Genomic DNA, 18,305 nt, shown 5'->3' on the forward strand with positions numbered 1-18,305 from the left:
TCAAACTAGACACTCTAATGTACTGGTCCTCTTGCTCAGTTGTGCATCGGGGCCTCACACTCAATTCTGGTTAGAGCCAGTTTGCACTGTTCTGTGAAGGGGGTAGTACACAGCGTTGTATGAGATCTTCAGTTTCTTGTCAAATTATCGCATGGAATAGCCTCCATTTCGCAGAACAAGAATAGACTGACGAGTTTCAGAAGAAAGTTCTTTGTTTCTGGACATTTTGACCTGTAATCCCACAATTGCTGATGCTCCAGATACTCAACTAACCAGTTTTATTGCTTCTTTAATCAGAACATCAGTTTTCAGCTGTGCTAACAATGGTAAAAGGGTTTTCTAATGATCAATTAGCGAATCTAAATGTATCATTTTAAAAGGCTAACACAACGTGCCATTGGAACACAGGAGTGATGGTTGCTGATAATGGGCCTTTGTACACCTATGTAGATATTCATCATTCATCATTCAATAGTCATTTACAACATTAACAATGTCTACACTGTATTTCTGATCAAATGTATTTTAATGGACAAAAAATGTGCTTTAAAAAAAAAAAGTGTATAAAAAAAATTCTGTGACCCCAAACTTTTGAACGGTAGTGTACATTGAATGTAAAGAATTCCTCTTCATCAAAATAAACTTGGAAATATACAATATGAAATATTTTATCTTACAAAAACAGCAACGTCCTCTGATTGTACAGTATAAGCATTTTGGGTTAAATGCCATTATTTCTGAATAAAAAGTGCAATAAAACAGCAAACAGACTACAGTTTTTCCCCACTCAACATATCACCTTGCATGGAACGCCTTTGTAGTTTCATATCAAAATAAGTTACATTAAGACATTACAATGTAATAACGGTTTCTCTGACCTTTGTATACAGTAGCAGCACTGTGATTTCAAGACGTGAACTCTAGTTATGTTCAACACTAACACATTGACTGTGGTCTTCTATAGGCCTATAGCCTAGTGTTTCTATGGGCAGTATTCACACAACATGGCAGCAAAGTGGCGAGAATGGCTGGCTCGGCCTTAACTAGATAGGCAATAAATCTGGACCCCGGCTGGAATAAACCCCACTTGAACTCTGTCACAGTTGTTATAAGGTGTGGAAGCCACAACATTGTGCATGATGAGTTCCCACTAAGCTCATTTGCATTCTCTTCTACATATTGTCCAATCACTCTACTGCCTGGCTGGTGTAGGTCAGGATTGTGTCCAGTAGGGAGAAAACGTTTTGAAACAGGGACTGGAGAGGTAGCTTACTACTTGAACTTGTCCAATAAGAAGCTCTCATTTTCATTATCTGTTACAAAATGTTGTGTTCTACAGTGATATGCTTTGGTCCCTTTGGATAGCCTAAACACTGCTGTAGTTGAAATATGTTATGTAAAGTCACATAAAGTAACTTCTATTGAAGACATAACTAAGCCTATCGAATGTACCCTAGACAATAAACAATAACTTGAACTAGGTGGTGTGTGATAGAACCTTTTAAAATGTGTCCAGTCATCTTTTTTTAGAGCGAGACCCATAGAGATATACAGTACTGTGCTGATACAGTATCTATTTCTATGGTGAGACCTTTGTGCCATTCTGCTGCCCCTTGTTCTCAGTCTCACCGATAGAGCTCACTATGCATAGAGTGATGCCCACCATGGTGAGGACCATCCCTCCAACAGCTCCTGCAACAAACAAACACACAGAGACAGCGTGTGAAAAATGAGACAATCCTCAATGCAATGTGTGCTAAGGCTAACCAAACAGCCCAGAGAGCGATGGCAATGTTGTAGAATGTGTGCCATTATGTTTGGAGAGTGGTGACCACACAACACTTACTTTTCCCTCCAAACTCCTCCCCGAGTAGCTTCCCAGTGAGCATGGTAAAGAGGAAGGTGAGGGAGTTGGCCACGGGCACAGCCAGAGACAGATCTGTATGAGGGGGGGGGGGGGGCAAAAAAAGAGGGAGATAGAAAAATCTGCATCTAGGGGCAACTTCAATCATGCGATTTGGAGATAAGAGAAACCTGAGGAGGATGAGATTGTGAGCAGTCGATGTGTAAAACAGTCATCCTCTAGTTCAACATGTCTTAGTAGTAAGATGTAGCTCACCTGTGGCGGCAAGGGTGAAGTAGTACACCAAGGACCCACTCTGATTCAGTAGGAATGGTATCAGGTACTGCAAATGTAAAGGGACACGTTGTTATAGGCTACATCTGCTATAAATAACAGGAAAAGCATGGAAAGTGTATTTGCATCAATTAAGAATTACATCCAAGACTATAGGCCTAAATGGAAAAAGTTTTAGTCCCTCTCCAAATACAAGTGTCAATTTACCTTGATGTTTAAAAACAGGAACTTAACCTCTGCCAGGAAGTGAAGAAGCTTGCTATCCTTTTTCACATGTTCAATCCCCTCTGTGCCTCTCTTCAGAAATGGGTTGGTGCAGCCCCACAGCACAGCTACCAGCAGGAGGCATAGTACCTCCACTAGAAATTAAATGTCTGTCAATCATCTGTCTTGATTAAATTGGATTCAAACTGTTAATTCTAAGTTTATGATAAACACAATTTCAGTTGATAATGGTACTCATGTTGGACAAACAACAATGCCTATGTGCACTGCCAACAACCACTCAATTATTATATTTGTCTTATCACCTAAAACCCTCACACACTTTTGAAAGCTTATTTTCCACCATAATTTGCAAATAAACTCATTAAAAAATCCTACAATGTGATTTTCTGGATTTGTTTTTCTAATTTTGTCTGTCATAGTTGAAGTGAACCTATGATGAAAATTACAGGCCTCTCTCGTCTTTTTAAATGGGAGAACTTACACAATTGGTGGCTGACTAAATACTTTTTTGCCCCACTGTACTGTTCTATACTATTCTACGGTATCTCATTCACTTAATAATGTTCACCTATCTGGCATTACTCATCTCACATACTGTATTCTATACTTCTATCTTAGTCCATTCCATTCCGCTCTGACGTCGCTCTTCCAAATGTATAGTCTTAATTCATTCCTACTTAGATTTGTGTGTAGTGGGTATGTTGTGTAATTTGTTAAACATTACTGCATTGTCGGAGCTAGATGCACAAGCATTTCGCTACACCCGCAATAACATCTGCCTATCACGTGTATTTTATTTGATATTATGGCCAGAAAAGTGAGAGTACAAAAAGATAAAGCTCTCTAGCTTATGACATTTGCTCAAGATGTATTTTACACAACAGGTGTTACACATACATATTTCCCCATGGTCTGTTGAACTGTTCAAAACGTGTGAATTTAACGAACATGTAAATATATTCAAACTCTTTTATACCTTGATTGAAAGCTAGCTACAAGTTACTAACTTTTGACTTTCCCTTAGCTAGATAATGCTACCCGGAAGCTGCCTTAGCAAAGCCCTCGCTAACGCTAATTCGTTTTCTCTTGTAATTCACAGTAATCGGCTTCAACCTCAGTAAATAATCAATCCAGCAAGCTCATTGTGTGACTAATACAATAAATAAGGACTGTTAGAGAGCCATGTGTAAGTATATAGCTACGCTAGTATACCCGATTTACTAGCTAGCTACTGTACTTACCCACGGACACCATTGTTAAAAACGAGTACTGAGTCGCATTCAAGTCACCTACGGTAAACAGTTCTACAACGTTGGCTGGACACTCCGTCAAACGTAGTAATTATATCTGATAGTTTTATTTCAGAAGCGAAATAAAAGCATAAAATGTAAATATATATATTTTGTCAAGCATTATGGTCTTAATCAATGTACTGTAAAATCTTAAACTGGAACAGACAGTTTGAACTACCTTGCAGATATAAAACAAACAATCATATCAGTCAAAAATATCAAATTCCCAGTTTATGCTAGAACACCAACTTTAAAAGAGGTTTTAAAAATAGGTTCTATTTCACTCAAAATTCATTGACATAGAGTAAGAAATTAATTCCCGATTTAATATGTATTTTTATTAGATTTTATTTAACCTTTATTTAACTAGGAAAGTCAGGCAAATATAACTCATTCACCAATACGTTCCTTGGTATTAGGTTGTAAATCACAGCTGGCCTGGTAAGATTTGCTGCTTCCACTTATTCAGTTCCAGCCGTTACCACGAGCCCATCCTCCCCAATTAAGGTGGCACCAACATTCTGTGCTCTTCGTGGTTGTTTGATCAATAGGACTGTAAAGTTCCCAAATGTAAGAGGACTCCCGTGGTATTTACATATTTGCATAAATCGATTTAGGTATATGTATTTTGTGGCTTTTGGCAAATGCTTTCTAATGATCTAAAGTGCCGTTGTTGCTAGTGCCTGCAAACACACAGCCCAGTTCAAAGTGAATGATGGCCGTATGGCTTATTTGCATATAAGCTTACTGTAGCACTGCTATGACTATGGTGCACAGGTCTGTGTAGAGTCCGGTGCTGAGGTCCATTCAGTTCGCTTGAACGTTTGCTACGCTGCGGAACGTTTTGTACAGATTGACACGTTTCCCAAAAAACTTTCTTGTATGTTCTTGAACAGCCTTTGACTTATTTTTGCTTACATTTGGTGTGTGTGGCTAGGTGTGGGCTGAAGCAATGAGTGGACATATTTAAAGGGCGGTGGCCATGCTGACAGTGTTCCCCAACCCACAACCCAACACCTCCCAGTTTGTCAACTGGTCGTTCAGTACAGCACTGTTTCTGTTCAAGTGAACATTACAGAATGTAAAAATGTACTATCAATTGTCCAACCCACGGCTGCTAAAGAATTGTCACAAATGCTTTACTCCACATCATTCCCAAACATTCCATGAAAGTATGAAAATGTGAAAATGACCATATGTAAGATCTCATTTCTCAAACATGAAAAACATTCAAATACATGTCATTCTTTCTGAGGGTGAATATGAACAGATTTGAATAAGATTTAATGTTGCTAAAATGCTGTCAGTTCCACTTTAAATGACGCCCAAACGCATTGCAACTTAAAAGTAATGGAGATCTGTAATGCAGCCTCAAAATTCTGCCATTGGCTACTTTCTACCAGATGAGGGCACTGAATATTTCAGTTGCCAGTCACTTGAACAAAAAAAAAGTAGTCTTAGAGTATTCTCAAGCTGTTGACACCCGTTGAGCCATTCATTCAAAGTCAATAGAAAACTGTCTGCGAAATACCGAGGTACATTTTTTTTAAATATTGGATATTTGGTGGATATTGGTTTTCTCTTGGCAAAGCGTGCCACGACTATGAAAACTATATATTCTGCATCAGGGGAGGATGTAGAAAGATTTTTTTTAGTTAACATATATTTCTTTAAAAACATCTTCAGATTTCAATCTTCAATAGCTCTTAAACAAAGCGTGCCGTGACCATGAAAAAAAATATTTTCTGAATCAATTGTTTGAGCTATTAAAGATTGAACCCCTCCCCCATAAAAATCTAAATGTTGTGGATTTTTCTCCATCCTCCCCTGATTCAGAATATATTATTTCCATAGACATGGCATGCTATAATTTTTTTTAAAGCTATTGAAGATTGAAATCTGAAAAATAAAAAAATCTACATTTATAAAAAATATAATAGTCATTGCATGCTTGGTTAAATAGCTATTGATGAGAGAAGAACAAATATCTACTAACTATCCAATATAAAACACATTTTACCTCTGTCTGTTACAGTGCATTGAAGGTCCCCAAGAACACAGTGGCCTCCATTAAATGGAAGAGGTTTGGAACCACTAAGATTTCATAGAGCTGTGGCCCCCCCGGCCAAACTAAGCAATCGGGGGAGAAGGGCCTTGGTCGGGGAAGTGACCAAGAAACCCAATGGTCCAGAGTTCCTCTGTGGAGATGGGAGAACCTTCCAGAAGGACAACCATCTCTGCAGCACTCCACCAATCAGGCTTTTATACTACAGTGGCCAGGCGGAAGCCACTCCTCAGTTAAAGGCACAAGACAGCCCGCTTGCCAAAAGGCACCTGAAGGACTCTCAGACCATGAGAAACAATAGTATCTGGTCTGATGAAACCAAAATTGACCTCTTTGTCCTGAATGCCCAGCGTCACCTCTAAAGGAAACCTGGCATTATCCCTGCGGTGAAGCATGGTGGCGGCAGCATCATGCATTGGGGATGTTTTTCAGCGGCAGAGACTGGGAGACTAATCAGGATCGGGGGGAAAGATGAACGGAGCAAAGTACAGAGAGATCCTTGATGGAAACCTGCTCCAGAGTGCTCAGGACCTCAGACTGGGGCGAAGGTTCACCTTCCAACAGAACAGTGACCCTAAGCACACAGCCAAGACAACGCAGGATTGGCTTCGGGACAAAACTCTGAATATCCTTGAGTGGCCCAACCAGAGCCCGGACTTATACCCAATCTCTGGAGAGCCCTGAAAATAACTGTGTAGCAACACTCCCCATCCAATCTGACAGAGCTTGAGAGGATCTGCAGAGAAGAATGGGAGAAACTCCCAAAATACAGGTGTGCCAAGCTTGTAACGTCATACCTAAGAAGACTCAATGCTGTAATCGCTGCCAAATATGCTTCAAACAAAGTACTGAGTAAAGGGTCTGAATACTTATGGAAATGTGATATTTCATTTTTTTAAATATATTTTTTACTTGCAAAATTGTCTAAAAACTTTTATCATTATGGGGTATTGTGTGTAGATTGATGAGGGGGGGGGGGGGGAACTATGCAATCCATTTTAGAATAAGGCTGTCAAGTAACAAAATGTGTAAAATGTAAAGGGGTCTGAACACTTTCCGAATGCACTGTAAATGAAGAAATGCAAATGTATCATATTCAAGCAGAAACATGCACACACTTTTTTTTTAGAAATATCAAGATTAATTTTCAATATTTATTTCAATGAAATAACCACAAGCAAAAATAATCACAGGATAGGGTGAGTGAAAAGTGCAAAATCCTTTGGAATCAAACTAATTGGGACTTATTATTTCATAATTGTATGCTCCACAGGTATTCAAACCAGTATCGACTTTTCACAGAAACATTCTCATGATTTTTCCTGAAAACCACAACAACATTATTCAGATAAAAAAGAAAGAATAATAGTCTTACATCAGAATAATGTGAATAAATGTAAAACCCTGTGAACAACTCCCTCACAGAAATGTACGCACACAGAAAAACTAGACATGATACCATGTTCATGCCGTAAATCTTGTACACATCTCTCCTCCAACGCTTGTAGCACAGCTGCAAATGCACAGACAGCAGGATAATTTTGTCCATGTTCTGAACACTGTAGTCAAGAAAGCAATTGTTTATGTCCACAGGAGTGTCCATGCATATTCATTGCGTTCTTATAGCACCACTTTGTTCATAATAAAGATTTTCTTTTCAAGCATTATATGCTGACTTTGTCACCTGTCCAATACGTTAGCGGCCTGCTATGTATTCCCTAGTGATGGAGTATCGTGTATGGTGACTACTGTCGAATCGCTGATTCTGCTTTGTTGCTCCAAGTTGTTTTGGTCCAGGCTGTTTAGTTCCACTCGGGGCAGCCGGAATCCATTTTCGGACATACTACTTGACAGCACAAAGCTCCCCAAGGGCATGCTGGTCTGCACCGTAGAAGAGGACATCTTCTGTCGAGGTGGCCCTTTGGAGCCTGTACCCAGCACTCTGGACGCATGTGTCCGCCTGGTGAAGGGTAAAATACATTCAAAGATCCATCTTAGGGCCCTGAGTTCTTCCTGATAATATAACCTGTCAAAGCCCTCACTATAGCAAAATAGATTATACATTGCATTTTAAAATTCGAGTTAATTTCTAATGACTATTCACAAAAAGTCAATACCATCTGGATTAGCAGAACATATACACCCAATAAAACATTTGATAAAACATAATTGAGTTGGTATAGCACAGTTATCCTATGAGATCCATAACATTTTCTGAAGCATCAGGATCACCAGTGTGCAGGAGTTTTGCTTCATATTCAGTGTTTTCAGTTTTTCTCCATGCACCTTCTAGCACTATAGGTGTGTGAGTTTACTTTTCAATTGTACAGCCCTCGAAGAACCAATCACACACATCTGTCGGAGATACTTGCCCGCGGGTCATTTTCGAGCATGTCAAACTTCCTCACACTTGTGAGCAGGGGAATGTGGTGGGATATCTCACTGAGATATCTTGTTTTGATATCTCACAGTGGGATATGGCCAACTCCCGTATCGCACATCCTCTCAGAAGAATGGATAGTATGCACGAAAGAATGCGCAGTCACGTCTAGCCGGTAGAACCTCATAAAAGTTTTGAGGGGTTGCCAAACAAGCCGCATCGTAAATCTCCTGCAAGGAGATTCCTGTTAAACAGTGGCCAATATAATAGCTTCCACAATCCAATGTGATAACCATTGATGGGAGAAGGGCCTTCCCTTGCAGGGAGGCACCCAGGACACAAAGAGTTGGTTGCTCTTGCGCAAAGCTCTTGTTCTATCCAAAATATATGTGCAACGGCATACTGGACACAAACGGTGGAACCGTTCTTCTTTGGTCAAAGGGAAAGACGGTGGGTGGAAAACCACAAGCTCAAAGGCAAGAAAATTGTTATTGCCCTGACCTTAGGCATCAAGGCAGGGTTGGGCAACAAGGAAACATTGGGAAAGCCTGTAGGCACTCACTCACTCTCTTTGCAAATGTAAAAACAGTGTTAAAGGACATAAATCTCCACACTTTCCAGCAGCTAAAAAGTCTGGACGTAAGCGATGTACCCCCTTCATGAAACAACATAACAGGGGGTGTTTTCCCACCATGTTATTGTTGAAGCGTATATGATAGGCCAAGATAGCGGCTAGATAGACCTTAACAGTGGATAAAGCCACTGTGCCAGACCCTGTTCAGGTCCTGCAAAAAGCATAACACCTCGGATACAGGACATTGGTAAGGAATGATCTGTTTTTGGTCACACAACTTCTAAAAAATGCACCACTTGTTTTCCCGCAGCGAGCGGGTAGAAGGGGCCCTGGCACTCTGTATAGTCAATGACTCAAAGATGCAGGCCTGTCACATCCAGATTGAACCTCATGGGCCAGGCCCAGAGGGCCATGGGTGTTGCAGGTGAGGGTGGACAATGTCTCAGTTCACTTGGGTCAGAATATCCCTGTATAACGAGAGTTGCCAGGGCTCGTCGTACAGCAGGATAATGATCTCTGCTAACCAGAGCTTGCCTGGCCATCGAGGGGCTGCCAAGATGAGAAACGAGCCTTCTTCCCTCACTCTGACTAGACTGGGGAGTGTGAGGCTTATAGGAGAAGACGTGTTTCACCACTTGGGGATGGTTACCATTCCCTGTGATGATGATTCCCCCTGGACAATAAGTCCGCTCCTACATTCAGCACGCCCGGGACATGAGTCGCACATAGTGAAAGTAATTGTGCTCTGCTCCACAGATCACTAACCTCGTTTTGGATGAAGTTTTCTACTTCAACGAGTCAGCAGCTCTGGATGTTCTACTTACCCCGGACCATGCCCTGATCCCCGAAACGGCGGCAAAAGAGAGGTAAGCGAAGGCGGCGAGATTACGTCGGTGAGCATGTAGACCACCAATGCCCTCTGTTTTGTCGGCAAGCGTGCAGTCACTGGAGAAAAACCGGATCATCTCTGTTCGAGACTAAACTATCAACGGGTCCTGAAAAACTGCAGTATCCTATGTTTCTCGGAGTCGTGGCTGAACGAGGACATGGATATACAACTCGCTGGTTTTTATCTGCATTGTCAAGACCGGACGGCAGACTTGGGTAAGGCGAGAGGGGGAGAGGTGTGTCTGTTTGTTAACAACAGCTGGTGTGCGATCTCTAACGTTACGGAAGTCTCAAGTTTTTGATTCCCTGAGTTAGAATAACGCATGATAAGCTGCAGACCATATTATTTACCAAGAGAGTTTATGTATATTTTTGGTAGCTGTCTATTTATCACAACGAACCGATGCTGACACTAAGACCGCACTCAATGAGCTGTATAGGGCCATAAGCAAACAAGAAAATGAAAATTCAGAGGCAGTTTTTCTCATGGCCGTTGATTTTAATGCAGTAAAACTGAAATCCGCTTTAACTCATTTTTTACCAGCTTGTCACCTGTGCAACTAGAGGCAACAAAACTCCAGATCAACTTTACTCCACATACAGAAACACATAAAAGGCAAATCAGACCCTAACTCTATCCTTCTCTATCCTTCTGATTCCTGCTTACAACCAAAAACTCAAACAGGAAGTACCAGTGATGCAGAAGACAAGAGCTGAAAAACCTGCGCTTGGCAGCGTAACCTTGCAGCACACCTGTGAACAGTTGAACCTGAAAACAGATCAAGTCGTGCTGAGCAGCCTAGAGTACTACTCTTCATGATGAGGAAGAGAGATGAGAATGACCAGAGGTCAGGCGAGTGGCTCTTCAGTATGAGGGTAGGGGCTCATCTTTTTTGCCACTAGACCTGTCTGTCTCCGACACACACGCGCGTGTGTGTGTGTGATTGGTTCTTTGAGCTTCTAGAGATTCTGGTGAATCGCTCTGTTAGATTTCGAAAACAAACAATTGAAAGGGAACCTGCAATGGCTGACTGTGTCACTGAGCATGTAATTGAGGCCTATTTATATGAAATGCAGCCTGACCTGTTGTATGTCCTCAGGGTGACAAGTAGTATGGTTAGAAGGATAATGATCCCGATGACAATGACAGCAATCATAGCCCCTGAACCTGGGGAAATGAGCAAAGAGGTAACAATGTTATTTGTTTGTGATATTGAATGGTCATTTAGTATACTGTCATCAACATTCGTTCGTCAGCCATCTTGCATGCTGCCTCTCATTGTTGATAGCATTGTTGGGAGGGATTGTAGATGTATCCTTTAGTGAACGGGTCGAGTTTCAGTTGTTACCACTCCCTTGCAGTACATCTTGATTAGATTGTGTGACGCACTGGGATGTTATTTATAAGCACATGCGTATCTTAACTAGGGCAATAATTTCCTATTGATAAAAAATTTCACTGGGGAGGTGTTAAATGATTACTATTACTTGGTGTCATTGTGAAACTATTACAAATAGTGTATTCACTTCTGAAATGTAACAAAAACGGCAAATAAAATGGTGCTAACAAACAGTTCTCACACACACCAGCCAGGTCACATACAGTACACATGCATGCACGCACACAACACACGCACACACACACACGCCCACTTACTCTGAGTGAGTATTTGTTCTTTGGACTTGGTGGTGATTGTGGTATTGGAGAATACTGTAGTGAAGTTGGTCACAGGTGAGACAGTTGAAGTCATCTTCAACAATTTCCTGTGCAGACAGAGAAAACAATTCAGCGTGTCATCTGATGATTCCGGGACCTGCTGTAAACTTTCACAGGAAACCTTCACAAACCTTCACATTGATGATTATGATTCCCTCTAACTACAGTTGGGTGCATTAAAAAGGTACAAACTTGTCATGCAAAGAGGATACTATATATCTGCAATAAAATTCCACATTTCATATATAAAATGTAAAAAATGATTACATAGGTAATTGCTAGATGATTGCTAATGAACTTGGCGTCACCCTGCGAGAGAGTGGTTATTGTTAGATGATTGATAATGAACTTAGCGTTTGGTGTCACCCTGCAGAGAGTCTGTCACATTAATGATGTGCCTGCAGCATAGGCATTTTGAAATCTAAGCATGGAGCCTATTCAGTCATAGGAATTATATGAAAATTGACATGAGTCAGAGTCATTAACGTCCTACATTTTATGAGTTCAAGAGCCACCTGAGGAACGCCTGCCATATCCTCGCCAACAAAACGGGTGAGGAAAATAGAGAAAGGAAGAGAAAGAGTGGGCAGAGAAAGACAGAACACAAGTGGGTGGAATGAATTAATGAACACATGCCAAAAGCCACTGGAATGAAGTTGCCCTACCTTGGGCACCCATTTAGGCTATACCTGAGCATTAACCATATTGTATAATGGAGTGGTGATACAGTACCATAGAAATATCATCAATTATATTTGTATCGGTGATACTATGTGTTTCTCCTCGTTCCCGTGTATCGTTCATTTCCCAGAAAACCAGTTTCCAGATGCATGTTTGACTGACAGGCCCTGATCAAAATAAAAAAATAACCTTGTTTACGTCATATCCTCTGTCTGTTACCTTGGTGCAGATTATACAACATATTTTACAACATATTGTGCATCACTCTAAACGTTAAACATCCATTTTTTTCCCCAAGAATGCCTATCTGAAATGCAGACATTATGATGACATTGTGAAGATGATGGACATTGTGAACACCTACACTGTGAACACCTACACTGGGAACACCTACACTGTGAACACCTACACTGGGAACACCTACACTGGGAACACCTACACTGTGAACACCTACATTGTGAACACCTACACTGGGAACACCTACATTGTGAACACCTACACTGGGAACACCTACACTGGGAACACCTACACTGGGAACACCTACACTGTGAACACCTACACTGGGAACACCTACACTGTGAACACCTACACTGGGAACACCTACACTGGGAACACCTACACTGTGAACACCTACATTGTGAACACCTACACTGGGAACACCTACATTGTGAACACCTACACTGGGAACACCTACACTGGGAACACCTACACTGTGAACACCTACACTGGGAACACCTACATTGTGAACACCTACACTGGGAACACCTACATTGTGAACACCTACACTGTGAACACCTACACTGGGAACACCCACACTGTGAACACCTACACTGGGAACGCCTACACTGGGAACACCTACATTGTGAACACCTACATTGTGAACACCTACACTGTGAACACCTACATTGTGAACACCTACACTGTGAACACCTACACTGGGAACACCTACACTGTGAACACCTACACTGTGAACACCTACACTGTGAACACCTACACTGTGAACACCTACACTGTGAACACCTACACTGTGAACACCTACATTGTGAACACCTACACTGGGAACACCTACACTGTGAACACCTACACTGTGAACACCTACACTGTGAACACCTACACTGTGAACACCTACATTGTGAACACCTACACTGGGAACACCTACACTGTGAACACCTACACTGTGAACACCTACACTGTGAACACCTACACTGTGAACACCTACATTGTGAACACCTACACTGTGAACACCTACACTGGGAACACCTACACTGTGAACACCTACACTGTGAACACCTACACTGTGAACACCTACATGAAACAAAATGTGCAGGCGTTAAAGATCTGCGATGTCATAGTAAATATGGATGAAATATTTCCGTGGCCTTCCACATGACAAGGCGAAAGCTGCAATTAAGTCACCATATTTAAATGAATTTACTTGGTTACAATGAATGATCTTATCTACGTATCATGTTGGTGAAGTGATCATCAATCGTCAATTGTCAACAGTGTTGCAGCCAAAACACTGTTGAGAATTGAGTTACATAGATATGCAGAACACTACAGATGATACTGTCAGTGCTATCTCTTTTGGCACGGAACCTTCCCATTATTTCCTTTTGAAATTCCCTTTCTAAATGCTGGTTTAAAAACTGTTGTTGATTGAGGTGCTCGCCACAAACATTGATAAATGTTTAACAGATGACTTATTTTTTTGTGAGGAAAGCGAGCACATTTTTTATTTTATTTTCGAGGGGCATCCGTTAAACATAGAATTGAGTTTGTATGGCCTTAGCTATATACAGTGTTTCACTGAGTAGACACGGGACATGGATGTCTCCCTTTTACTCTAGAGATTGAGTGTTTTGTAGTTTATCTTGTCTAGCCCCTTGTCTCGCTTTCACTCTGCCTCATTCATGATTTGACCTTTGACCAGATCTTTGTAGTAGAAAATAAGTATCAGATATATTTATTTAAAAAATGAGATGGTAAACAGCGGGGGAAATGAATGGAGATGTGCATAATGCTCGAAGCATGGGTATTCCTTGCCAATCAAATTCACATTGCCGTGCTGTGTCATGCGGTTGCATAGCCATTCGCCGCGCACTCCCTTCTAGAAAGTCAGTTTATGAGTCGAGAAACTGCTTATTTTCTTCAGAAGTTCATGATGTTAGGATTTCAAAGCTACAGTGCATTAGGAAAGTATTCAGACCCCTTTTCCACATTTTGTTACAGCCTTATTCTAAAATGGATTAAATTGTTTTTTCCCCCTCATCAATCTAGACATAATACCCCATAATGACAAAGCGAAAGCAGGTTTTTAGAAATTTTTGCAAATGTCTACTTAAAAAAAAAAAAAATGGCTTATTTAGATAAGTATTCAGACCCTTTGCTATGAGGCTCGAAATTGAGCTCAGGTGAATCCTGTTTCCATTTGTCATCCTTGAGATGTTTCTAAAACTTGATTGGAGTTGTACATTCAATTGATTGGACATGATTTGGAAAGGCACACACCTGTGTGGTCCCACAGTTGACAGTGCATGTCAGAGCAGAAACCAAGGTCGAAGGAATTGTCCGTAGAGCTCAGAGTGTCACACCCTGATCTGTTTCACCTGTCTTTGTGATTGCCTCCACCCCCCTCCAGGTGTCACCCATCTTCCCCTTTATCCCCCGTGTATTTATACCTGTGTTCTCTGTCTGACCCTGAGCCTGCCTGCCTGCCGTCCTGTACCTTTGCCCCACCTCTGGATTACCGACCTCTGCTTGACCTGACCCTGAGACTGCCCGCTGTCCTGTACCTTTGCCCCTGTTGCTGTAATAAACATTGTTACTTCGACACGGTCTGCATCTGGGTCTTACCTTGATACCTGATACCGAGACATGATTGTGTTGAGGCACAGATCTGGGGAAGGGTACCAAAAAATAATTGCAGCATTGAAGGTCCCCAAGAACACAGTGGCCTCCATCATTCTTAAATGGAAGAACAACCAAGACTCTTCCTAGAGCTGGCCAATTGGGGGAGAAGGGCTTTAGTCAGGTAGATGTCCAAGAACCCAATGATTACACTGACAAATCTCCAGAGTTCCTCTTTGGAGATGGGAGAACCTTCCAGAAGGACAACCATCTCTACAGCACTCCACCAATCAGGCCATTATGGTAGAGTGGTCAGATGGAAGCCACTCCTCAGTAAAAGGCACATGACAGCCCGCTTGGAGTTTGCCAAAAGACACCTAATGGACTCGCAGACCATGAGAAACATGAGAAACAAGATTCTCTGGTCTGATGAAACCAAGATTGAACTCTTTGGCCTGAATGCCAAGCGTCAAGTCTGGAGGAAACATGGCACCATCCCTACTGTGAAGCATCATGCTGTGGGGATGTTTTTCAGCTGCAGGTACTGGGAGACCAGGTTTGAGGAAAAGATGAACGGAGCAAAAAGTACAGAAAGGACCTTGGTGAAAACCTGCTCCAGAGCTCTCAGTAGCTCAGACTGGGGTGAAGGTTCACCTTCCAACAGGACAACGATCCTAAACACACAGCCAAGTCTCTGAATGTCCTTAAGTGGCCCAGCCAGAGCCCAGACTTGAACCCGATCGAACATCATAGCTGTGCAGCAACACTCCCTATCCAACCTGACAGAGCTTAAGAGGATCTGCAGAGAAGAATAGGAGCAACTCCCAAAATACAGGTGTAAGACTTGAGGCTGTAATCACAGCCAAAGGTGCTTCAACAAAGTACTGAGTAAAGGGTCCGAATACTTAAGTAAATATGATATTTCAGTTTTTTATTTGTAATAAATTTGCTCCATTTTCTAAAAACATGTTTCCGCTCATCATTATGGGGTATTGTGTGCAGATTGATGTGGGGAAACAACAATTTAATACATTTTAGAATAAGGCATGTAATGTAACAAAATGTGGAAAAAGTCAAGGGGTCTGAATACTTTCCGATTGCACTATATATATGATATTATGGAGAACAAATTAATAGTCTCACATCTCATGCTGGGTGGTTGAGCTAGCACCCTATTGACCCCCATTTATCTGAACAGGTGCTTCAAAAGAGAACAAGATTTGCATTGGCTATAAAAAGCTCAGAACCCTGGAACACGGAAGATCAGACTCTGTTCCACTAGTACTACTCCCCTGCACATTCTCACACACATGTGCATGCTCATATGCACGGATGCCTGCTTGCACACACGCACACACACACACACACACACACACACACACACACACACTCACACACTAGGCGGCAGGGTAGCCTAGTGGTTAGAGCGTTGGACTAGTAACCGGAAGGTTGCAAGTTCAAACCCCCTAGCTGACAAGGTACAAATATGTCGTTCTGCCCCTGAACAGGCAGTTAACCCACTGTTCCTAGGACGTCATTGAAAATAAGAATTTGTTCTTAACTAACTTGCCTAGTTAAATACAGGTAAAAAAAATAAAACACTCAGAGAAACAAAAAGCCAGCACCATTCCTAGCTGATTACATTCAAATGGATTCACCACCACAATTTCATAACAGCAATTATATTTCCCGCGCTGGGAGTGTAGCTGCCTCCTCTACTGATGCAAAGCCTCGTAGAACTGTTCAGGGGCAGGACCAGGGAGGCCCCACGTCAGTTTTCCATGAATCCAAACTACTGTCCAGAGTGATGAACATGTTGGCAGTGAGTCTAGTCTCTGCTTCACCTCTATCAGCATAACAACCTCATAGCAACTTCCCCCCGATATAACATTGTATGGACAGATCCTAGATCAGCACTGAGTCTCCATACAGCATGGCCTCTAGCGAGTGAGATCATGTTGCATTTAACACACAGATCTGAAGTGTTTAAAAGTCTCCGTAGTGACTGACTTTATATTGTAAAAGAATCACAATTTAAGTGGGATATTATTTGCATTCAATCCAACCCTTATGAATCAACAACCATTCATGTCATCATGCTAGACCTCATTTCATATATCTTTACAGTGCTTATAAGTGCAAAGGAGAACAATTATCCTATAATGCCAGATCCTATTCCTTCTCAAGATCTTTTGTTGACGTTCTCAATGCTTGGTAGGACACCATGCTCTAACAAAACCTCAATAACGTAATAGAAAAGTGAGTCGAAGGATCAGTGGTACACCTCCTTGGTGAACCATTCTCTGTGTTGCCCATGGGTAAGACTGAATCAAATAATATTGTTGTTGTCCCATGCTAACTTAGGGTATATTAACGTGACTTAAGTTAGCATTTGTTGACAGCAGCCAAGTAAACAAATGGATTGCATGTCTCTTGTCCAAAGACTCCTTACAGGGCAAGGAAGCAGATGTGTCATTTTGCAATTTGGGTGAACTGTCCCTTTATCAACCATTTTTGGTGTTGCCCACGGTTATGATGGAACCAAGACAGTATTGCCGTCTCAGCCAGTATCTGAGATTTATTTAAAACCCCTCAGGTTAAAAGAGTCCAATGCCCAACACTATCCCAACTACCTCTGTGACAGCCTGTGTCATATCCTACTAAGCAAGGTATAACTATAGGCTACTGATCTGATTCTGGACCTGTCTTAACAACCACAAAACAAACTAAAAACCATCACCACAATATTTAAAAGCTGGCTCCAGATCAGTGCTTCCGGGTAATCTCTGCCTGGTGACAACACCCACTGCCAGGTTCACTCAGAGGTCAGCAGTCAGAATTTCACTTCCAGGGCCACTCTAGGATGACATCCGCATGGCTTTCCCATTAAACTCAACTGATGCCAAACAGAGAGATGTGATCTGTACAGCTGGAATTAGATTGGGCCATTGGTGCAAATGAATACATTTTGACTCTCAACTTTGTGAAACAATATCTCAGCCAACTGACAAATAGTCTTGTTTTCAGAAACAGAAAAAAATAGGTCGAGATTTACCTCAACTAATGTTTCCAATTCCAATTTTGCCACACTTCATCTGTCTCCCAACTCTGCAGCAAACATCACACAACTCTCTCATGTTGACTCACCATTAGGTCATGGGCGATTACTAATGACATATTTATCAGCTTTGCTATTTACTGAGGTAACAGCCCTTGATAACTTATGGATCACATGCTGTATAGGTGAGTCACGGACGTTCTAGGGATATTCTCTGGACGTTTGGAGATCAATAAGCAACCACGTGCCATTGGTATTGAAACGTTGAGAAAATGTGCTCAACTACAGCACAGTAGGCCAGCAGTGACAAAACTTGGTTAAACTAGACTGAACACTGCATTGAATTAACCAGGCTAGCAATGACCTACCTTACACCTGAACTTATTCAACAACCAACCCACTGGGCAAAAACAGGTTGAAGCAACGTTGTTTCCA

The 18,305-nt window shown here is 41.6% G+C and overlaps 1 protein-coding gene across 1 annotated transcript; it reads right to left on the minus strand.

Moving 5' to 3' along the window:
- Positions 1 to 510: 510 nt before the first annotated feature.
- tmem234 (transmembrane protein 234) lies at positions 511 to 3,695 on the minus strand. The gene is made up of 5 exons (XM_021584388.2): positions 3,607 to 3,695; positions 2,345 to 2,496; positions 2,120 to 2,186; positions 1,847 to 1,939; positions 511 to 1,692 (listed from the first exon to the last, which is right to left on the minus strand). The coding sequence occupies exons 1-5, from the start codon at positions 3,617 to 3,619 to the stop codon at positions 1,580 to 1,582; spliced, it is 438 nt and encodes a 145-aa protein (XP_021440063.2). The 5' UTR covers positions 3,620 to 3,695; the 3' UTR covers positions 511 to 1,579.
- Between the last annotated feature and the right edge of the window lie 14,610 nt (positions 3,696 to 18,305).

Source organism: Oncorhynchus mykiss, chromosome 25 (genome assembly GCF_013265735.2).
Source record: "Oncorhynchus mykiss isolate Arlee chromosome 25, USDA_OmykA_1.1, whole genome shotgun sequence".
Taxonomy (NCBI): domain Eukaryota; kingdom Metazoa; phylum Chordata; class Actinopteri; order Salmoniformes; family Salmonidae; genus Oncorhynchus; species Oncorhynchus mykiss.

What these genes read in the sequence shown, in the direction of transcription:
- tmem234 (XM_021584388.2), bottom strand. An exon ending in CTTCACCCTTGCCGCCACAG is followed by an intron (nt 1,940 to 2,119) that starts GTGAGCTACATC and finishes CCCCTCATACAG; the next exon opens with ATCTGTCTCTGGCTGTGCCC. An exon ending in GGAGGAGTTTGGAGGGAAAA is followed by an intron (nt 1,693 to 1,846) that starts GTAAGTGTTGTG and finishes TGTTTGTTGCAG; the next exon opens with GAGCTGTTGGAGGGATGGTC.